Raw genomic sequence first — 17,843 nt, forward strand, 5'->3', positions numbered from 1 at the left:
AGGTGTGCCTTAGGCTGGCCACAATAAAAGGCCACTCTGAAATGTGCAGTTTTATCATTAATCATCATTAATGCCACAGATGTTGCAAGTTTTGAGGGAGTGTGCAATTGGCATGCTGACTGCAGGAATGTCCACCAGAGCTGTTGCCAGTGAATTGAATGCTTGTTGTCCTCATCGGGGTCTCAACCTGACTCCAGGGTATCGTCGTAACCGACGTGAGTGTGCAAATGCTCACATTCGATGGCGTCTGGCACGTTAGCGAGATGGTTTCTTTATGGATGAATCCTGGTTTTTACTGTTCAGGGCAGACATGCAGACAGCGTGTGTTCCATCGTGTGGGTGAGCAGTTTGCTGACGTCAACATTGTGGATCGAGTGGCCCATGGTGGCAGTGGGGTTATGGTATGGGCAGCCGTGTGTTATAGACAACAAACACAGGTGCATTTTATCAATGGCATTTTGAATGCACAGAGATACCATGATGAGATCCTGAGGCCCATTGTTGTGCTGCTCATCCACGACCATCACCTCATGTTGCAGCATGATAATGCACGGCCCTGTGTTCCATGGATCTGTACACAATTTCTGGAAGCTGAAAACATCCCAGTTCTTGCATGGCCAGCATACCCACTGGAAATGCCACCCGTTGAGCATGTTTTGGATGCTCTGGATCGGTGTATGCGACAGTGTGTGTCAGTTCCTGCCATTATCCAGCAACTTCGCACAGCCATTGAAGAGGAGTGGACCAATATGCCACAGGCCACAATCAACAACCTGACAGAAGGAGATATGTTGCACTACATGAGGCAAATAATGTTCACACCAGATACTGAATGGTTTTCTGAAACCCCCTGCTCCCCATGAAACAAAACTGCACATTTCAGAGTGGCCTTTTATTGTGGCCAGCCTAAGGCACACCTATGCATTAATCATGCTGTTGAATCAGCATCTTGATATGCCACACCTGAGCGGTGGGATGGATTATCTCAGCAAAGGAGAAGTGTTCACTAACACAGATTTAGACAGATGTGTGAACAATATTTGAGAGAAATAGGTCTTTTGTGTGTATAGAAAATGTTTTAGTTCTTATTCAGCTCATGAAAAATAAGAGTGTTGCAGTTACACATCTGAATTTTGCATTGACATTATATTTGAAAAACATAGTTCAGGATTCTTTATATTAAAATTTCACTCACAGTGAAAACTGATCTCTACAGCATGACATAAATAAAATAAAAATATAACAGCCAAAACAATGACCTGTATACATATTACATAACCTTAAGTATAACACAACTAAATTGTAATTTTACAGCCAATTTTCTTTTTTCTAAGTCACTGAATGTGTCTTGGACTTCATTTACATCACTTATTAAGAAATGCAAATAGTGTGGTACTGTGTGGTAAATCTGTCTGGAGGAGGCAGTTTTCAAAACATGGAAAAGGAGACTAGTGAGGAAAACCACCAAGGCAGCCATGATGGCTCTGAAGGTGTTATAGGCTTCTGTGGCTGTGACTGGAGGAACTGTGCATTGTGCAGCTTTTAACTGTTGCATCACTACTTAAATAGCTTCATGGTGGAGTGGAACTGAGGAGCATTTTCTTAAGAAGGTGGGAAATTTCAGTGACATTTTGCTATAGAAGATGCAAGCCTAGATTGGATCTGTTTTGCTGTGTGAAAATCTCTCTGTGCTCCACTTCACTATGAAGCTGTGAGTTAGTCTCCTCTGTTTGCATTTTCTGATCACAGCAATGCCACTGTGGGGTTTTTCACACCACATCACCATGCACAAGTCGCATATCAGCCACTGGAGGTCAGTAAAAGCATTATTTTCAACTTTGCCATTTTAAGGGGTCATACTGCACACAGCTACTTTGGATGTGGTAATAGAGGTCACCTTGTGCCTTTTAAACAGATCTCAAAGTTTGTAGACATAAAGTGCTCATAGATGCTGAGGTGATGTGTTTTAAAAAGGCACAATTTTCAGGTCTTTATTGCTGTGTTTGCCCATTAAATGATGCATGATATAGGTGATGTGGAAGTGATGGTCTAGTGGTTAAGCGTTGGGCTTGAGACCAGAGGATTGTCAGTTCAAACCCCAACCTGACCGGAAAATCACTAAGGGCCCTTGGACAAGGTCCTTTATCCCCATGTTGCTCCCGGTGTGTAGTGAGCACCTTGCATGGCAGCACCCTGACATCAGGGTGTTTGTGGGAATGGGTGAATGTGAGGCATAATTGGAAAGCGCTCTGAGAGTCTGATGCAGATGGAAAAGAGCTATACAAATGCAGTCCATTTACCATATACAACCCCAATTCCAGTGAAGTTGGGACGTTGTGTAAAATGTAAATAAAAACAGAATATAATGATTTGCAAATCCTCTTTAACCTATATTCAATTGAATATACCACAAAGACAAGATGTTTAATGTTCAAACTGATAAACTTTATTGTTTTTGTGCAAATATTTGCTCATTTTCAAATGGATGCCTGCAACACGTTTCAAAAAAGCTGGGACAGTGGTATGTTTACCACTGTGTTACATCATCTTTCCTTCTAACAACACTCAATAAGCATTTTTGGAACTGAAGACACTAATTGTTGAAGCTTCATAGGTGGAATTCTTTCCCATTCTTGCTTGATGTGACTTCAGTTGTTCAACAGTCCAGGGTCTCCGTTGTTGTATTTTGTGCTTCATAATGCGCCACACATTTTCAATGGGCGACAGATCTGGACTGCAGGCAGGCCAGTCTAGTACCTGCACTCTTTTACTATGAAGCCACGCTGTTGTAACACATGCAGAATGTGGCTTGGCATTGTCTTGCTGAAATAAGCAGGGACGTACCTGAAAAAGACGTTGCTTGGATGGCAGCATGTGTTGCTCCAAAACCTGGATGTACCTTTCAGCATTGATGGTGCCTTCACAGATGTGTAAATTGCCCATGCCATGGGCACTAACACCCCCCCCACACAATCACAGATGCTGCTTTTGAACTTTGCGCTGGTAACAATCTAGATGGTCTTTTTCCTCTTTTGTCTGGAGGACAAGATATCCATGATTTCCAAAAACAATTTGAAATGTGGATTCATCAGACCACAGCACACTTGTCCATTTTGCGTCTGTTCATTTCAAATGAGCTCGGGCCCAGAGAAGACAAGGGCATTTCTGGATGTTGTTGATGTATGGCTTTCGCTTTGCATGGTAGAGTTTTAACTTGCACTTGTAGATGTAGCGACGAACTGTGTTAACTGACAATGGTTTTCTGAAGTGTTCCTGAACCCACGCAGTAAGATCCTTTACACAATGATGTCGGTTTTTAATGCAGTGCCGCCTGAGGGATCGAAGGTCACGGACATTCAATGTTGGTTTTTGGTCTTGCTGCTTACATATAGAAAGTTCTGTGGATTTTCTGAATCTTCTGATTATATTATGGACTGTAGATGATGGAATCCCTAAATTCCTTGCAATTGTACGTTGAGAAACTTTCTTTTTAAACTGTTGGACTATTTTGTCACGCAGTTGTTCACAAAGTGGTGATCCTTGGGCCATCTTTGCTTGTGAACAGCTGAGCCATTTGGGGATGCTGCTTTTACCCAATCATGACAATCATCTGATTCCAATTAGGTATTCTTTGAGCATTCATCAACTTTCCAAGTCTTTTGTTGCCCCGTTCCAACTTTTTTGAAATGTGTTGCAGGCATCCATTTCAAAATTAGCAAATATTTGCACAAAAAACAATAAAGTTTATCAGTTTGAACATTAAATATCTTGTTTTTGTGGTGTATTCAGTTGAATACTATTACTACTATACTACTCTACTATAGGGTCTCTACTGGTGGTTGGCTCCCACTGTGGTATTGTATCACTTCCTGTTCCAGAGCACAGCAGTGTTTTGCTGTATCTGTTAGCTGTTTAATCTGCGTAGTTAGATTGATCTAGATAACTAGATAACGATTTGTTTCACAGTGTAATCTTCACGTGCCTTAACTACCCTTACCAAAAAATACTACTGATAAGTATATAAAAAGTAAACTAGAAGTATACTTGAAACATACTTGCATATACTACTTTTTGGTAAGGGTAAAGCACACTGAATCACCTCTAAATTATTTACACATTATTCACTTTGTGTGTTTTTAGGAATCCGCTAGCTTAGCGCAGCTACTAGCTCTTAGCTGATTTAGCATGGTGGCTTCTCCTGTCTCTCCCGCACTTCTCTGCTCTGGGTGTGAAATGTTTAGTTTTTCCTCGGCCGCCTTTAGCAGTAATGGTACTTGTAATAAGTGTAGCTTATTCGTAGCTTTGGAGGCCAGGCTGGGCGAATTGGAGACTCGACTCAGCACCTTGGAAAATCCTACAGCTAGCCAGGCCCCTGTAGTCGGTGCGGACCAAGGTAGCTTAGCCGCCGTTAGCTGCCCCCCAGCAGATCTCAAGCAGCTGGGAAAGCAGGCCGGCTGGGTGACTGTGAGGAGGAAACGCAGTTCTAAACAGAAGCCACCACCAACCCGTTCACATCTCTAACCGTTTTTCCCCACTCGGCGACATACCCGCCAAGGATCAAACTCTGGTTATTGGCGACTCTGTTTTGAGAAATGTGAAGTTAGCGACACCAGCAACCATAGTCAATTGTCTTCCGGGGGCCAGAGCAGGCAACATTGAAGGAAATTTGAAACTGCTGGCTAAGGCTAAGCGTAAATTCGGTAAGATTGTAATTCACGTCGGCAGTAATGACACCCAGTTACGCCAATCAGAGGTCACTAAAATTAATATTGAATCAGTGTGTAACTTTGCAAAAACAATGTCGGACTCTGTAGTTTTCTCTGGGCCCCTCCCTAATCGGACCGGGAGTGACATGTTTAGCCGCATGTTCTCCTTGAATTGCTGGCTGTCTGAGTGGTGTCCAAAAAAATGAGGTGGGCTTCATAGATAATTGGCAAAGCTTCTGGGGAAAACCTGGTCTTGTTAGGAGAGACGGCATCCATCCCACTTTGGATGGAGCAGCTCTCATTTCTAGAAATCTGGCCAATTTTATTAAACCCTCCAAACCATGACTACGCAGGGTTGGGACCAGGAAGCAGAGTTGTAGTCTTACACACCTCTCTGCAGCTTCTCTCCCCCTGCCATCCCCCAAATACCCCATCCCCGTAGAGACGGTGCCTGCTCCCAGACAACCAATAACCAGCAAAAATCTATTTAAGCATAAAAATTCAAAAAGAAAAAATAATATAGCACCTTCAACTGCACCACAGACTAAAACAGTTAAATGTGGTCTATTAAACATTAGGTCTCTCTCTTCTAAGTCCCTGTTAGTAAATGATATAATAATTGATCAACATATTGATTTATTCTGCTTTACAGAAACCTGGTTACAGCAGGATGAATATGTTAGTTTAAATGAGTCAACACCCCTGAGTCACACTAACTGCCAGAATGCTCGTAGCATGGGCCGAGATGGAGGATTAGCAGCAATCTTCCACTCCAGCTTATTAATTAATCAAAAACCCAGACAGAGCTTTAATTCATTTGAAAGCTTGACTCTTAGTCTTGTCCATCCAAACTGGAAGTCCCCAAAACCAGTTTTATTTGTTGTTATCTATCGTCCACCTGGTCATTACTGTGAGTTTCTCTGTGAATTTTCAGACCTTTTGTCTGACTTAGTGCTTAGCTCAGATAAGATAATTATAGTGGGCAATTTTAACATCCACATAGATGCTGAGAATGACAGCCTCAACACTGCATTTAATCTATTATTAGACTCAACTGGCTTTTCTCAAAATGTAAATGAGTCCACGCACCACTTTAATCATACTTTAGATCTTGTTTTGACTTATGGTATGGAAATTGAAGACTTAACAGTATTCCCTGAAAACCCCCTTCTGTCTGATCATTTCTTAATAACATTTACATTTACTTTAATGGACTACCCAGCAGTGGGGAATAAGTTTCATTAAAGTAGAAGTCTTTCGGAAAGCGCTGTAACTAGGTTTAAGGATATGATTCCTTCTTTGTTATGTTCTCCAATGCCATATACCAACACAGTGCAGAGTAGCTACCTAAACTCTGTGAGTGAGATAGATTATCTCGTCAATAGTTTTACATCCTCACTGAGCACAACTTTGGATGCTGTAGCTCCTCTGAAAAAGACAGCCTTAAATCAGAAGTGCCTGACTCCGTGGTATAACTCACAAACTCGCAGCTTAAAGCAGATAACCTGTAAGTTGCAGAGGAAATGGCGTCTCACTAATTTAGAAGATCTTCACTTAGCCTGGAAAAAGAGTCTGTTGCTCTATAAAAAAGCCTCCGTAAAGCTAGGGCATCTTAATACTCATCACTTATTGAAGAAAATAAGAACAACCCCAGGTTTCTTTTCAGCACTGTAGCCAGGCTGACAAAGAGTCAGAGCTCTATTGAGCCGAGTATTCCTTTAACTTTAACTAGTAATGACTTCATGATTTTCTTTGCTAATAAAATTTTAACTATTAGAGAAAAAATTACTCATAGCCATCTCAAAGACATATCTTTATGTTCGACTGCTTTCAGTAATGCTGGTATTTGGTTAGACTCTTTCTCTCCGATTGTTCTGTCTGAGTTATTTTCATTAGTTACTTCCTCCAAACCATTAACATGTCTATTAGACCCCATTCCTACCAGGCTGCTCAAGGAAGCCCTACCATTAATTAATGCTTCGATCTTAAATATGATCAATCTATCTTTATTAGTTGGCTATGTACCACAGGCTTTTAAGGTGGCAGTAATTAAACCATTACTTAAAAAGCCATCACTTGACCCAGCTATCTTAGCTAATTATAGGCCAATCTCCAACCTTCCTTTTCTCTCAAAAATTCTTGAAAGGGTAGTTGTAAAACAGCTAACTGATCATCTGCAGAGGAATGGTCTATTTGAAGAGTTTCAGTCAGGTTTCAGAATTCATCATAGTACAAAAACAGCATTAGTGAAGGTTACAAATGATCTTCTTATGGCCTCAGACAGTGGACTCATCTCTGTGCTTGTCCTGTTAGACCTCAGTGCTGCTTTTGATACTGTTGGCCATAAAATTTTATTACAGAGATTAGATCATTCCATAGGTATTAAAGGCACTGCGCTGTGGTGGTTTGAATCATATTTATCTAATACACTCAACAAAAATATAAACGCAACACTTTTGGTTTTGCTCCCATTTTGTATGAGATGAACTCAAAGATCTAAAACTTTTTCCACATACACAATATCATCATTTCCCTCAAATATTGTTCAGAAACCAATCTATATCTGTGATAGTGAGCACTTCTCCTTTGCTGAGAAAATCCATCCCACCTCACAGGTGTGCCATACCAAGATGCTGATTAGACACCATGATTAGTGATGATGATTTTCAGCTTTCAAGAATTGTGTATAGATCCTTGCAACATGGGGCTGTGCATTATCCTGCTGCAACATGAGGTGATGTTCTTGGATTGGCACAACAATGGGCCTCAGGATCTCGTCACGGTATCTCTGTGCATTCAAAATGCCATCAATAAAATGCACCTGTGTTCTTCATCCATAACAGACGCCTGCCCATACCATAACCCCACCACCACCATGGGCCACTCGATCCACAACATTGACATCAGAAAACCGCTCACCCACACGACGCCACACACACTGTCTGCCATCTGCCCTGGACAGTGTGAACCGGGATTCATCCGTGAAGCGAACACCTCTCCAACGTGCCAAATGCCAGCGAATGTAAGCATTTGCCCACTCAAGTCGGCTACGACGACGAACTGGAGTCAGGTCGAGACCCCGATGAGGACGACGAGCATGCAGATGAGCTTCCCTGAGAAGGTTTCTGACAGTTTGTGCAGAAATTCTTTGGTTATGCAAACCGATTGTTTCAGCAGCTGTCCGAGTGGCTGGTCTCAGACGATCTTGGAGGTGAACATGCTGGATGTGGAGGTCCTGGGCTGGTGTGGTTACACGTGGTCTGCGGTTGTGATGCTGGTTGGATGTACTGCTAAATTCTCTGAAATGCCTTTGGAGACAGCTTATGGTAGAGAAATGAACATTCAATACATGAGCAACAGCTCTGGTTGACATTCCTGCTGTCAGCATGCCAATTGCACGCTCCCTCAAATCTTGCGACATCTGTGGCATTGTGCTGTGTGATAAAACTGCACCTTTCAGAGTGGCCTTTTATTGTGGACAGTCTAAGGCACACCTGTGCACTAATCATGGTGTCTAATCAGCATCTTGATATGGCACACCTGTGAGGTGGGATGGATTATCTCAGCAAAGAAGTGCTCACTATCACAGATTTAGACTGGTTTGTGAACAATATTTGAGGGAAATGGTGATATTGTGTATGTGGAAAAAGTTTTAGATCTTTGAGTTCATCTCATACAAAATGGGAGCAAAACCAAAAGTGTTGCATTTATATTTTTGTTGAGTGTAGATTACAATTTGTTCATGTAAATGGGGAGTCTTCTTCACAGACTAAGGTTAATTATGGAGTTCCACAAGGTTCTGTGCTAGGACCAATTTTATTCACTTTATACATGCTTCCCTTAGGCAGTATTATTAGAAAGCATTGCTTGAATTTTCATTGTTACGCAGATGATACCCAGCTTTATCTATCCATGAAGCCAGAGGACACACACCAATTAGTTAAACTGCAGGAATGTCTTACAGACATAAAGACATGGATGACCTCTAATTTCCTGCTTTTAAATTCAGATAAAACTGAAGTTATTGTACTTGGCCCCACAAATCTTAGAAACATGATGTCTAACCAGATCCTTACCCTGGATGGCATTACCCTGACCTCTAGTAATACTGTGAGAAATCTTGGAGTCATTTTTGATCAGGATATGTCCTTCAATGCGCATATTAAGCAAATATGTAGGACTGCTTTTTTACATTTGCGCAATATCTCTAAAATTAGAAAGGTCTTGTCTCAGAGTGATGCTGAAAAACTAATTCATGCATTTCTTTCCTCTAGGCTGGACTATTGTAATTCATTATTATCAGGTTGTCCTAAAAGTTCCCTGAAAAGCCTTCAGTTAATTCCAAATGCTGCAGCTAGAGTACTGACGGGGACTAGCAGGAGAGAGCATATTTCACCCATATTGGCCTCTCTTCATTGGCTTCCTGTTATTTCTAGAATAGAATTTAAAATTCTTCTTCTTACTTATAAGGTTTTGAATAATCAGGTCCCATCTTATCTTAGGGACCTCATAGTACCATATCACCCCAATAGAGCGCTTCGCTCTCAGACTGCAGGCTTACTTGTAGTTCCTACGGTTTTTAAGAGTAGAATGGGAGGCAGAGCCTTCAGCTTTCAGGCTCCTCTCCTGTGGAACCAGCTCCAAATTCGGATCAGGGAGACAGACACCCTCTCTACTTTTAAGATTAGGCTTAAAACTTTCCTTTTTGCTAAAGCTTATAGTTAGGGCTGGATCAGGTAACCCTGAACCATCCCTTAGTTATGCTGCTATAGACTTAGACTGCTGGGGGGTTTCCCATGATGCGTCCCATGAGTGTTTCTTTCTCTTTTTGCTCTGTATGCACCACTCTGCATTTAATCATTAGTGATTGATCTCTGCTCCCCTCCACAGCATCTTTTTCCTGATTCTCTCCCCTCAGCCCCAACCAGTCCCAGCAGAAGACTGCCCCTCCCTGAGCCTGGTTCTGCTGGAGGTTTCTTCCTGTTAAAAGGGAGTTTTTCCTTCCCACTGTCGCCAAGTGCTTGCTCATAGGGGGTCGTTTTGACCATTGGGGTTTTTCTGTAATTATTGTATGGCTTTTGCCTTGCAATATAAAGTGCCTTGGGGCAACTGTTGTTGTGATTTGGTGCTATATAAATAAAATTGATTTGATTTGAATACAGGTTGAAGAGGATTTGCAAATCATTGTATACTGTGTTTATTTACATTTTACACAATGTTCCAACTTCATTGGAATTGGGGTTGTATATTGCATATTTGAGAGGTGTTAATTAGAATTGAGGTCAAGTATATGTTCAAGTACACGAGTGCCTTGAAGAGATGGTTTCTTTTATCTCATCCTTTTTTGTCCTGTGAATATTTTTAATGTTTTTACCCATCCCTGAATGAACACCTTAACGTGGTGGAGAGGTTTGTGAGTTCCAGTGATCCTGGGAGCTGTGTTTTCAGGTGTTCAGCTCTTAGTAGAGCCTTCCAATGGGAAATCTGTCCCAGGTGAGGCGACAGACTAAGGGCGATTAAAAAATGAACCTTTCATGAGTAACACAAGTCCAGCCTATAGCCATGCTGATAGCCACGGGGTTTGTTCAAGTTCTGCCCAAAGAAACAATAGGTCGTGTCAATATGGACCCACCACCCACAGGGAGAAAATAAAGGGTCTGGTGCGCTGCACAATGAGCACTGAACAGGGGCGTAAGCCCACACGGACTGACACTCAGTTATGGTACTTGTCTCTTGGAATATGTAATGTCACCACTCTCGTGGAGAAGGAGACTGAGATGGTGTGGAAGGCCGAGCAATACCCACTAGAAACAGTTGGGCTCAGCACCACCCACAGCACTGGCTCTGGAACCAAACTCCCTCTTTCTCTGAAGTTGTCCAGAGTGAGCAGAACTGGGCAGATATGGGGATACTCACAAGTCCTAAACAACATTATTTTTGAGTTTTCCCTGGTGAATGAGAGGTCTGCCTCAATGTGATTTCCTGTCACAGAAAGGAATCTGTCTGTTGTTTGTACATATGCACCAAACAGCAGTTCAGAGTACTCAGTGTTATTTCTCCCGGCTCTTTCTGTAACACTGCCCTTCACAAAGTACAAACTTGAACTATTCCGCACTTTTAAATTTATTCAAAGTGAAAATATCAGGCCTGAGTCCTGAAGAACGTCTCTCACAGACGAGATCTGCTCGTTCAGAACCCCAAACAATGGACACAAACAGTTTTTATAAAACTCAACATAGGCCTGACAGAGGTGGACCTTATTTTGCTAAATCCTTTCCTTATTGGTCACCGTGGGCATTCGAGGAAGGTCCAACCCCCTGCCCAAGACCCGTGCAATAGCGGGACATGTATGATTTATAATGTAAGCTAAATCTCTTTGTCCTAAGTGGTAAAAACTGGTTAAATCCAGTTCAACATGCACATTCCAATAGAGAACAAAGGAAAATAAGAATAAGAATAAGAGTGAAAACTAAGAATACAATCCTAAGTAAAATAACCACTTCTAACACCAGCCTCCTTGGAAACTCTGTGTGGGTTTCTGCTAAAACTTCCTGCTGGTGACTTCTTAGTTGCACTGGGGGGCCTTCAATGCTCACTTTGGCAATGAAGGACAACATGGAGGGGGGTAACTGGGAGGAAAGGCCACAGTGATCTGAAACTGAGTGGTGTATTGTTGCTGGACTACTGGTCATGGACTGTCCATCACAGACACCTTATTCAAGCACAAGGGTGTCCACTTAGTACTAGTGCCAAATACACTTGATACTAGAGCATTCTAGGTCTCCTCCTTGGCCTCCTTGGGGGCTGCCTCCACCTCATTATTGGTCTTAGCCTCGCCATTTTCAGAGGCAAAAGCAAATAAGGAAAACCATTCTGAAAACGACGAGGCCAAGACCAAGGAGGTGGAGGCAGCCCCCAAAGAGGCCAAGGAGGAGACCAGGTCTGAGTAGCACTACTGCCCAAGCTTCCTTCTCTGCTACAATCCTAAGCCTACCCAAGCTCAAAGGTCAAAGATCGATAATCAGTTTGGGAATTGTGTCATCACCTGTGATGATATATCTTGGACACTGGGCTGAAGAGAGGGGCAGTGTTGTCAACTGACTACCACCTGGTGATGAGTAGAGTCAGATGGCAGGGTAGCCACTAAACCAACCTGAAAAAGTTAAATGATCCTCTCCAAGCCTCCTTTAATTCACACCTCTGAAGGCACTTTTCCTATTTTCTGAGTGAGGTCAGGGACATGGAGTTGGAGTGGACCTTGTTCATAGCCTCCATTGTTAAAGCAGCAGATGCCCCTTTGGTCATCTCATGAGGAAGGTCTGCCGGGATAGACCCAGGACACTCTGAAGGGATTACATCTCCCAGCAGGCTTGTGAATGCAGAGGGATCCCCCAGGAAGAGTTAGAGGACCTGGCCAAGGTTTATTATTTATTGTTTACTGTTTGTTTGGATCCACATTAGCTGCGCAAAGCTGCAGCTACTCTTCCTGGGGTTCAACAGATTTACAAATAAAGTAAATCAAAAATACATTCAAGAAATATATAAAAATAAATGAAAATAAAAACCAAAAACATATCAAATCTAATGAATCATCATCTATGCATGGAGACAGGGTTGACTCAGATCACTCCTTATACCGAGAGATTATATTGTCAGTATAGCTGTTTCTTACTGTGATATGTACAAATCCACTGAATTACTTTTTCGAGTGATGTCACGGTTGAGCATGCTTCCTTATAGCTCTGACCGTGTTGTTTCCTCCTTTTCAGTCTTCAAAAAGGATACACTCCCCACATTCTGCATACTCACAGGAACAACAGCTCTTGAACCAGTGACAGGTAAAGAAATGACACAGTGCCTGTTAGAAAAACCAACACGAAGAAATAAGTGCTCATGTAAATGTGCCAAAACATGCCTCTCATTTTGTCACAGATAATACGACTTGGTTCCTGGTGATAACTGCTCTCCTGTGTGCTGGAATAGCACTCATTTTAGTAACCAAGCTGAAGTCGTTTCTGCGCTGGATCAGATCCAAGCATGGTTAGTAGATCGTTGTTCAAAAGGAAAAAAACCAGCAGCAACATTATAATGAAAAACATGCATTTTATGCTTGTGAACAGGTCTATTAAACATCCTCAAGCAGGTCATTAGGTGCCATGAAAAGAGATGTTATACATTAATGACTTGTTTGTGTGATGTCTCTTTAAATAGAAAGGAGCTTCTGTGCACCACGGCCACAGGGGACATTATTTATTATATATACAATGCTCCAAAAAAATTAAAGGAACATTTTGAAAACACATCAGATCTTCAAGGGGGAAAATTATGCTGATATCATTGCTGATATGGACTGAGTAACAAAAGGATGCCAGATCATTTCATGGAAATGAAGTCAGATGACTTCAGAAGACACCCTAAAAACCAAAGCAAAAAAAATGATGCAGCAGACTTATCCATAGTGCCAAAATTTCATTTCAGCAACTCAAAATGGTTCTCAGTAGTTTGCATGCACCCCCCCCATTTGCATGTATGCATGCCTGACATCACCTAATGAGATGGCAGGTGGTGTCTCTCTTCCCAGATCTGGACCAGGGCATCACTTAGCTCCTGGACAGTCTGAGGTGCAACCTGGTGATGTCTGATGGACCGAAACATAATGTCCTAGAGGTGTTCTATTGGATTTAGGTCAGGCGAGCATGAGGGCCAGTCAGTGGTATCAATTCCTTTATCCTCCAGAAACTGCCTGCATACTCTCACCACATTAGGCCAGGCATTGTCATGCACTAGAAAGAAGCCAAGACCCACCGCTGCACCAGCGTAGGGTCTGACAGTGGGTCCAAGTATTTCATCTCGTTACCTAAGAGCAGTCCGGGTGCAGTTATTTAGCCTGTAGAGGTCTGTGTGTCCTTCCAGGATTATGCCTCCCCAGACCATCAATGACCCACCACCAAACCGGTCATGCTGAATGATGATGCAGGCAGCATAATGTTCTCCATGATGTCTCCAGACCTTTCACGTATGTCACATGTGCTCAGGTTGAATGTGCTCTCATCTGTGAAAAGCACAGGGCGCCAGTGGTGGACCTGCCAATTCTGAAGCTCTATGGCATTGCCAGTTGACCTCCACGGTGCCAGACAGTGAGCACAGGGCCCAGTACAGGATGTCGGGCCCCCAGGCCACCCTCATGAAGTCTGTTTCTGATTGTTTGGTCAGAGACATTCACACCAGTGGCCTGCTGGAGGTCATGTTGTAGGGCTCTGGCAGCGCTCGTCCTGTTTCTCCTTGTACAAAGCAGCAGATACAGGTCCTGCTGATGGGTTAAGGACCTTCTACAGCCCTGTCCATCTCTCCTAAAGTAACTGCCTGCCTCCTGGAATCTCCTCCATGCTCTTGAGACTATGCTAAGAGACGCAGCAAACCTTCTGGCAATGGCTTGTATTGACGTGCCATCCCAGAGGAGTTGGACTACCTGTGCATCCTCTGTAGGGTCCGGGTACTGCACTATGATACCAGTAGTGACACTGACCGTAGCCAAATGCAAAACTAGTGAAAATCAGTCAGAAAACATGAGGGGAAAAATGTCAGTAGCCTCCACCTGCAAAACCATTCCTGTTTTGGGTGTTGTCTCATGGTTGCCCCTCCAGTGCACCTGTTGCTAATTTCATTATCACCAAAACAGCTGAAACTGATTAACAAACCCACTCTGCTACTTAACTGATCACATCAACATCCCAGAAGTTGAACTGACTTGATGCTATACTCTGATTAAAAAGTGTTCCTTTCTTTTTTTGAGGAATATATATATTAGGAGTATTTTTTTTGTTTATGAACTTGTCTCTACGCTAAATGTTGAAACATTTTCACATTTTGTTGTTGCTCAGGTTACTTTTTGCCAGAAAAGACTGTACCAGGATCACCACACACTGAGGAAGAGAACGTCTCCACTCCAATCCAGGAAATGTGCGGGAAATGTGACCAACCAATTGTCTGATTTAAAAAAAAAACAACATACGGACAGCTGTTGAGCAGGACCTTGGATCATCGTGACACAGATGGATGTGTAACATTTCATTGTTTTATAGAACATCAGTGGCAAATGGAACCACGTCCTGGCAGCCGTGCTGACCAACACAAAACGTAAGATGTATGTTTGGGGTCTGATGTGGAGAGAAAATATCTGCAACATCTGAGGTGTTACGATGAGAAAAGTTCCCCAAAGCACACAGAAAGACAGAAGGAAAAAAAAAGACTACAAACCTGTGACAGCATGTGCAGCAGGTTGGCTATACAGTATGCACTATGGTACCCAAAAGTTATAGATGTTTCACATTTTTACATTTACATTTGTATAGATTGTGGGAGCTGTGTCTTAAAGAATTATCATCACTCTTAGTGCAGCAGATAACTGAAATCCTGCAAATGGTGATAGAAGCACCAAATTTGGCACAAATACTACTTAGAAATTTTGAAAGGAAAAAAAAAAACAAAACAAAAAAACAATTGGCCACCTAAATTTTCAATAGGCGGCCAGGTCAGGCTCAAATGAAAGATTACACAGGGGTCAAAATTAAAACATGTTCCAATCATGTTGAAAACTCACTCACTCACTCATCTTCAACCTAAGAGAAGTGCACATTTCGGGCAGCGCGGTGCATTATGGGTAGGCTAAATTTTTCAGCTACCAACCCACATGCTATGACGGCGGAAAGCAGCGAGGAGTGCTGTGATTTGGATCATTTCAACCACTGGAAAGTTGACGATTTAAAGTGTTTTTGTAAGCTCCACGGATTGCCTGTTACAACCAGGACTACGTACGGCAGTGGACAGAAATGGAAAGAAGAGCTGGTTGTGCTTGCGTGTGCTGCATCGTTACAGAAACTACCATTGGTGCCGACAAAGGAGGAAGAGAGCGCTGCTGTCGAAAAAGACCAGTACTTGTTGATAGTTGGAGACAAACAAATTTCTGACCCCTTGAAGGCAACTGACAGATGGTTAGACGAAGTCCTGAAACTGTGGATATTGCAGAATATTTGCTAAGCAGGGATGAGAAATCGCTACTCCGCCGGCTTCGTAATGACTACAAGGAAGGTGGGTCTCACATATAACCTCTTTGGTGTCACGTTTGTTTTGATAAGTTGACAGACATACAATGATATGTGCATGCATGTAGTTTGTTTATAGAACATGTCAATTTTACAATATTACGCACCACGTCATTCATGGTGCGACATTACATGCATAAGCCGATGCACGAAAACGGCGTCATCAACCACATTATAATTCGGCACAGTTTCAGGATATTGACAAAATAAATGTGTGCAAGAAACTTACAATTTTAGTCCGTCTTTTACATCCTTCTGGATATTTCTTTTCTGTGAGGAAATTGTGTAGAATGAACGGAGGTTTACAACCACATTTCTTCTTCTTTGTCTTTGTGTGGACTCGGCGGAGCTTTGCAATTTGTGTTTTCAGCCAATTTTCAAGGCTATAAATTCCATTCGAGCATTTGAAAACAGCACAATGCGTCCCTGTCATTATTGTATGTGTCGCTTAAGGCTTAAAGCCTTTGAAACAAACCTGTAAGCCTTAACTTTTACAGTCCGCTAATGCTACTGTATACGAAATTCAGTGGGAGCGGTGTGAGTTTGGTAGTTGGAATTTTTGCCCCCGTTTGACCCACGCATGCACAGATGCGTTGCGCACTTCACTTATTAAGGGTCAGGGAAGGTGGGGGGTGCTGGAGTGGAGGCTATACTAGCAGTCATAGGGCGTGAAGCGGGATACACCTTGGACAGGACACCAGTCCATCACAGGGCCACATATAGACAAACAAACACATTCACACCTGCATGCACACCTAACCTGCATGCCTCTGGATGCGAGAGGAAGCCAGAGCACCTGGAGAGAAAATGCAAACTCCACACTGAAAGGCCACAGGTGGAAATTGATGCCATGACCTTCTTGCTGTGAGGCAACAGTGTAAACCACTAAGCCACTGTGCTGCCCAATATTGAGAACAATACCACATTATTTGTCGGATCATAAATATTCCAAAATGGTATAGTCTAAAGCCTATGACTGAATCTTATGGGGTAAAAACAGCAAAAATGGTGACAAAGGTCAAGTTCAGTCTGTACAGGACTCAAAAGTTAAAGTTGCTCCAATTTTGGTAAATAATAAAAAAAAGTGGTGCAATTACTGGCTGAACTAATAGGATTAATAAATGGAATAGTTTTGACTGTGTTGAATGCTTGGTCTGCAAGGTAAAGGTCAAACAATGTCGATATCCATTGGATTCTATGACATGTGACATATGTTACACCGTAACATAACTTGGCTTGACACATGATCAATCAATCAATCAATTTTTTTTTATATAGCGCCAAATCACAACAAACAGTTGCCCCAAGGCGCTTTATATTGTAAGGCAAGGCCATACAATAATTATGTAAAACCCCAACGGTCAAAACGACCCCCTGTGAGCAAGCACTTGGCTACAGTGGGAAGGAAAAACTCCCTTTTAACAGGAAGAAACCTCCAGCAGAACCAGGCTCAGGGAGGGGCAGTCTTCTGCTGGGACTGGTTGGGGCTGAGGGAGAGAACCAGGAAAAAGACATGCTGTGGAGGGGAGCAGAGATCGATCACTAATGATTAAATGCAGAGTGGTGCATACAGAGCAAAAAGAGAAAGAAATAGTGCATCATGGGAACCCCCCAGCAGTCTACGTCTATAGCAGCATAACTAAGAGATGGTTCAGGGTCACCTGATCCAGCCCTAACTATAAGCTTTAGCAAAAAGGAAAGTTTTAAGCCTAATCTTAAAAGTAGAGAGGGTGTCTGTCTCCCTGATCTGAATTGGGAGCTGGTTCCACAGGAGAGGAGCCTGAAAGCTGAAGGCTCTGCCTCCCATTCTACTCTTACAAACCCTAGGAACTACAAGTAAGCCTGCAGTCTGAGAGCGAAGCGCTCTATTGGGGTGATATGGTACTACGAGGTCCCTAAGATAAGATGGGACCTGATTATTCAAAACCTTATAAGTAAGAAGGAGAATTTTAAATTCTATTCTAGAATTAACAGGAAGCCAATGAAGAGAGGCCAATATGGGTGAGATATGCTCTCTCCTTCTAGTCCCCGTTAG

The 17,843-nt window shown here is 42.5% G+C and overlaps 1 protein-coding gene across 1 annotated transcript in view; it reads left to right on the forward strand.

The window, feature by feature from the left end:
• The window catches only part of cd27 (CD27 molecule), a 36,340-nt gene extending 21,444 nt beyond the window's left edge, over positions 1-14,896 (forward strand). Inside the window, exons 5-8 of the mRNA XM_034173653.1 lie at positions 12,476-12,544; positions 12,639-12,746; positions 14,588-14,691; positions 14,789-14,896. Coding sequence (XP_034029544.1) covers positions 12,476-12,544; positions 12,639-12,746; positions 14,588-14,691; positions 14,789-14,896 — 389 coding nt within the window. The remainder of the gene's footprint in view (positions 1-12,475; positions 12,545-12,638; positions 12,747-14,587; positions 14,692-14,788) is intronic.
• The last annotated feature ends 2,947 nt before the right edge of the window (positions 14,897-17,843 follow it).

Source organism: Thalassophryne amazonica, chromosome 7 (genome assembly GCF_902500255.1).
Source record: "Thalassophryne amazonica chromosome 7, fThaAma1.1, whole genome shotgun sequence".
Taxonomy (NCBI): domain Eukaryota; kingdom Metazoa; phylum Chordata; class Actinopteri; order Batrachoidiformes; family Batrachoididae; genus Thalassophryne; species Thalassophryne amazonica.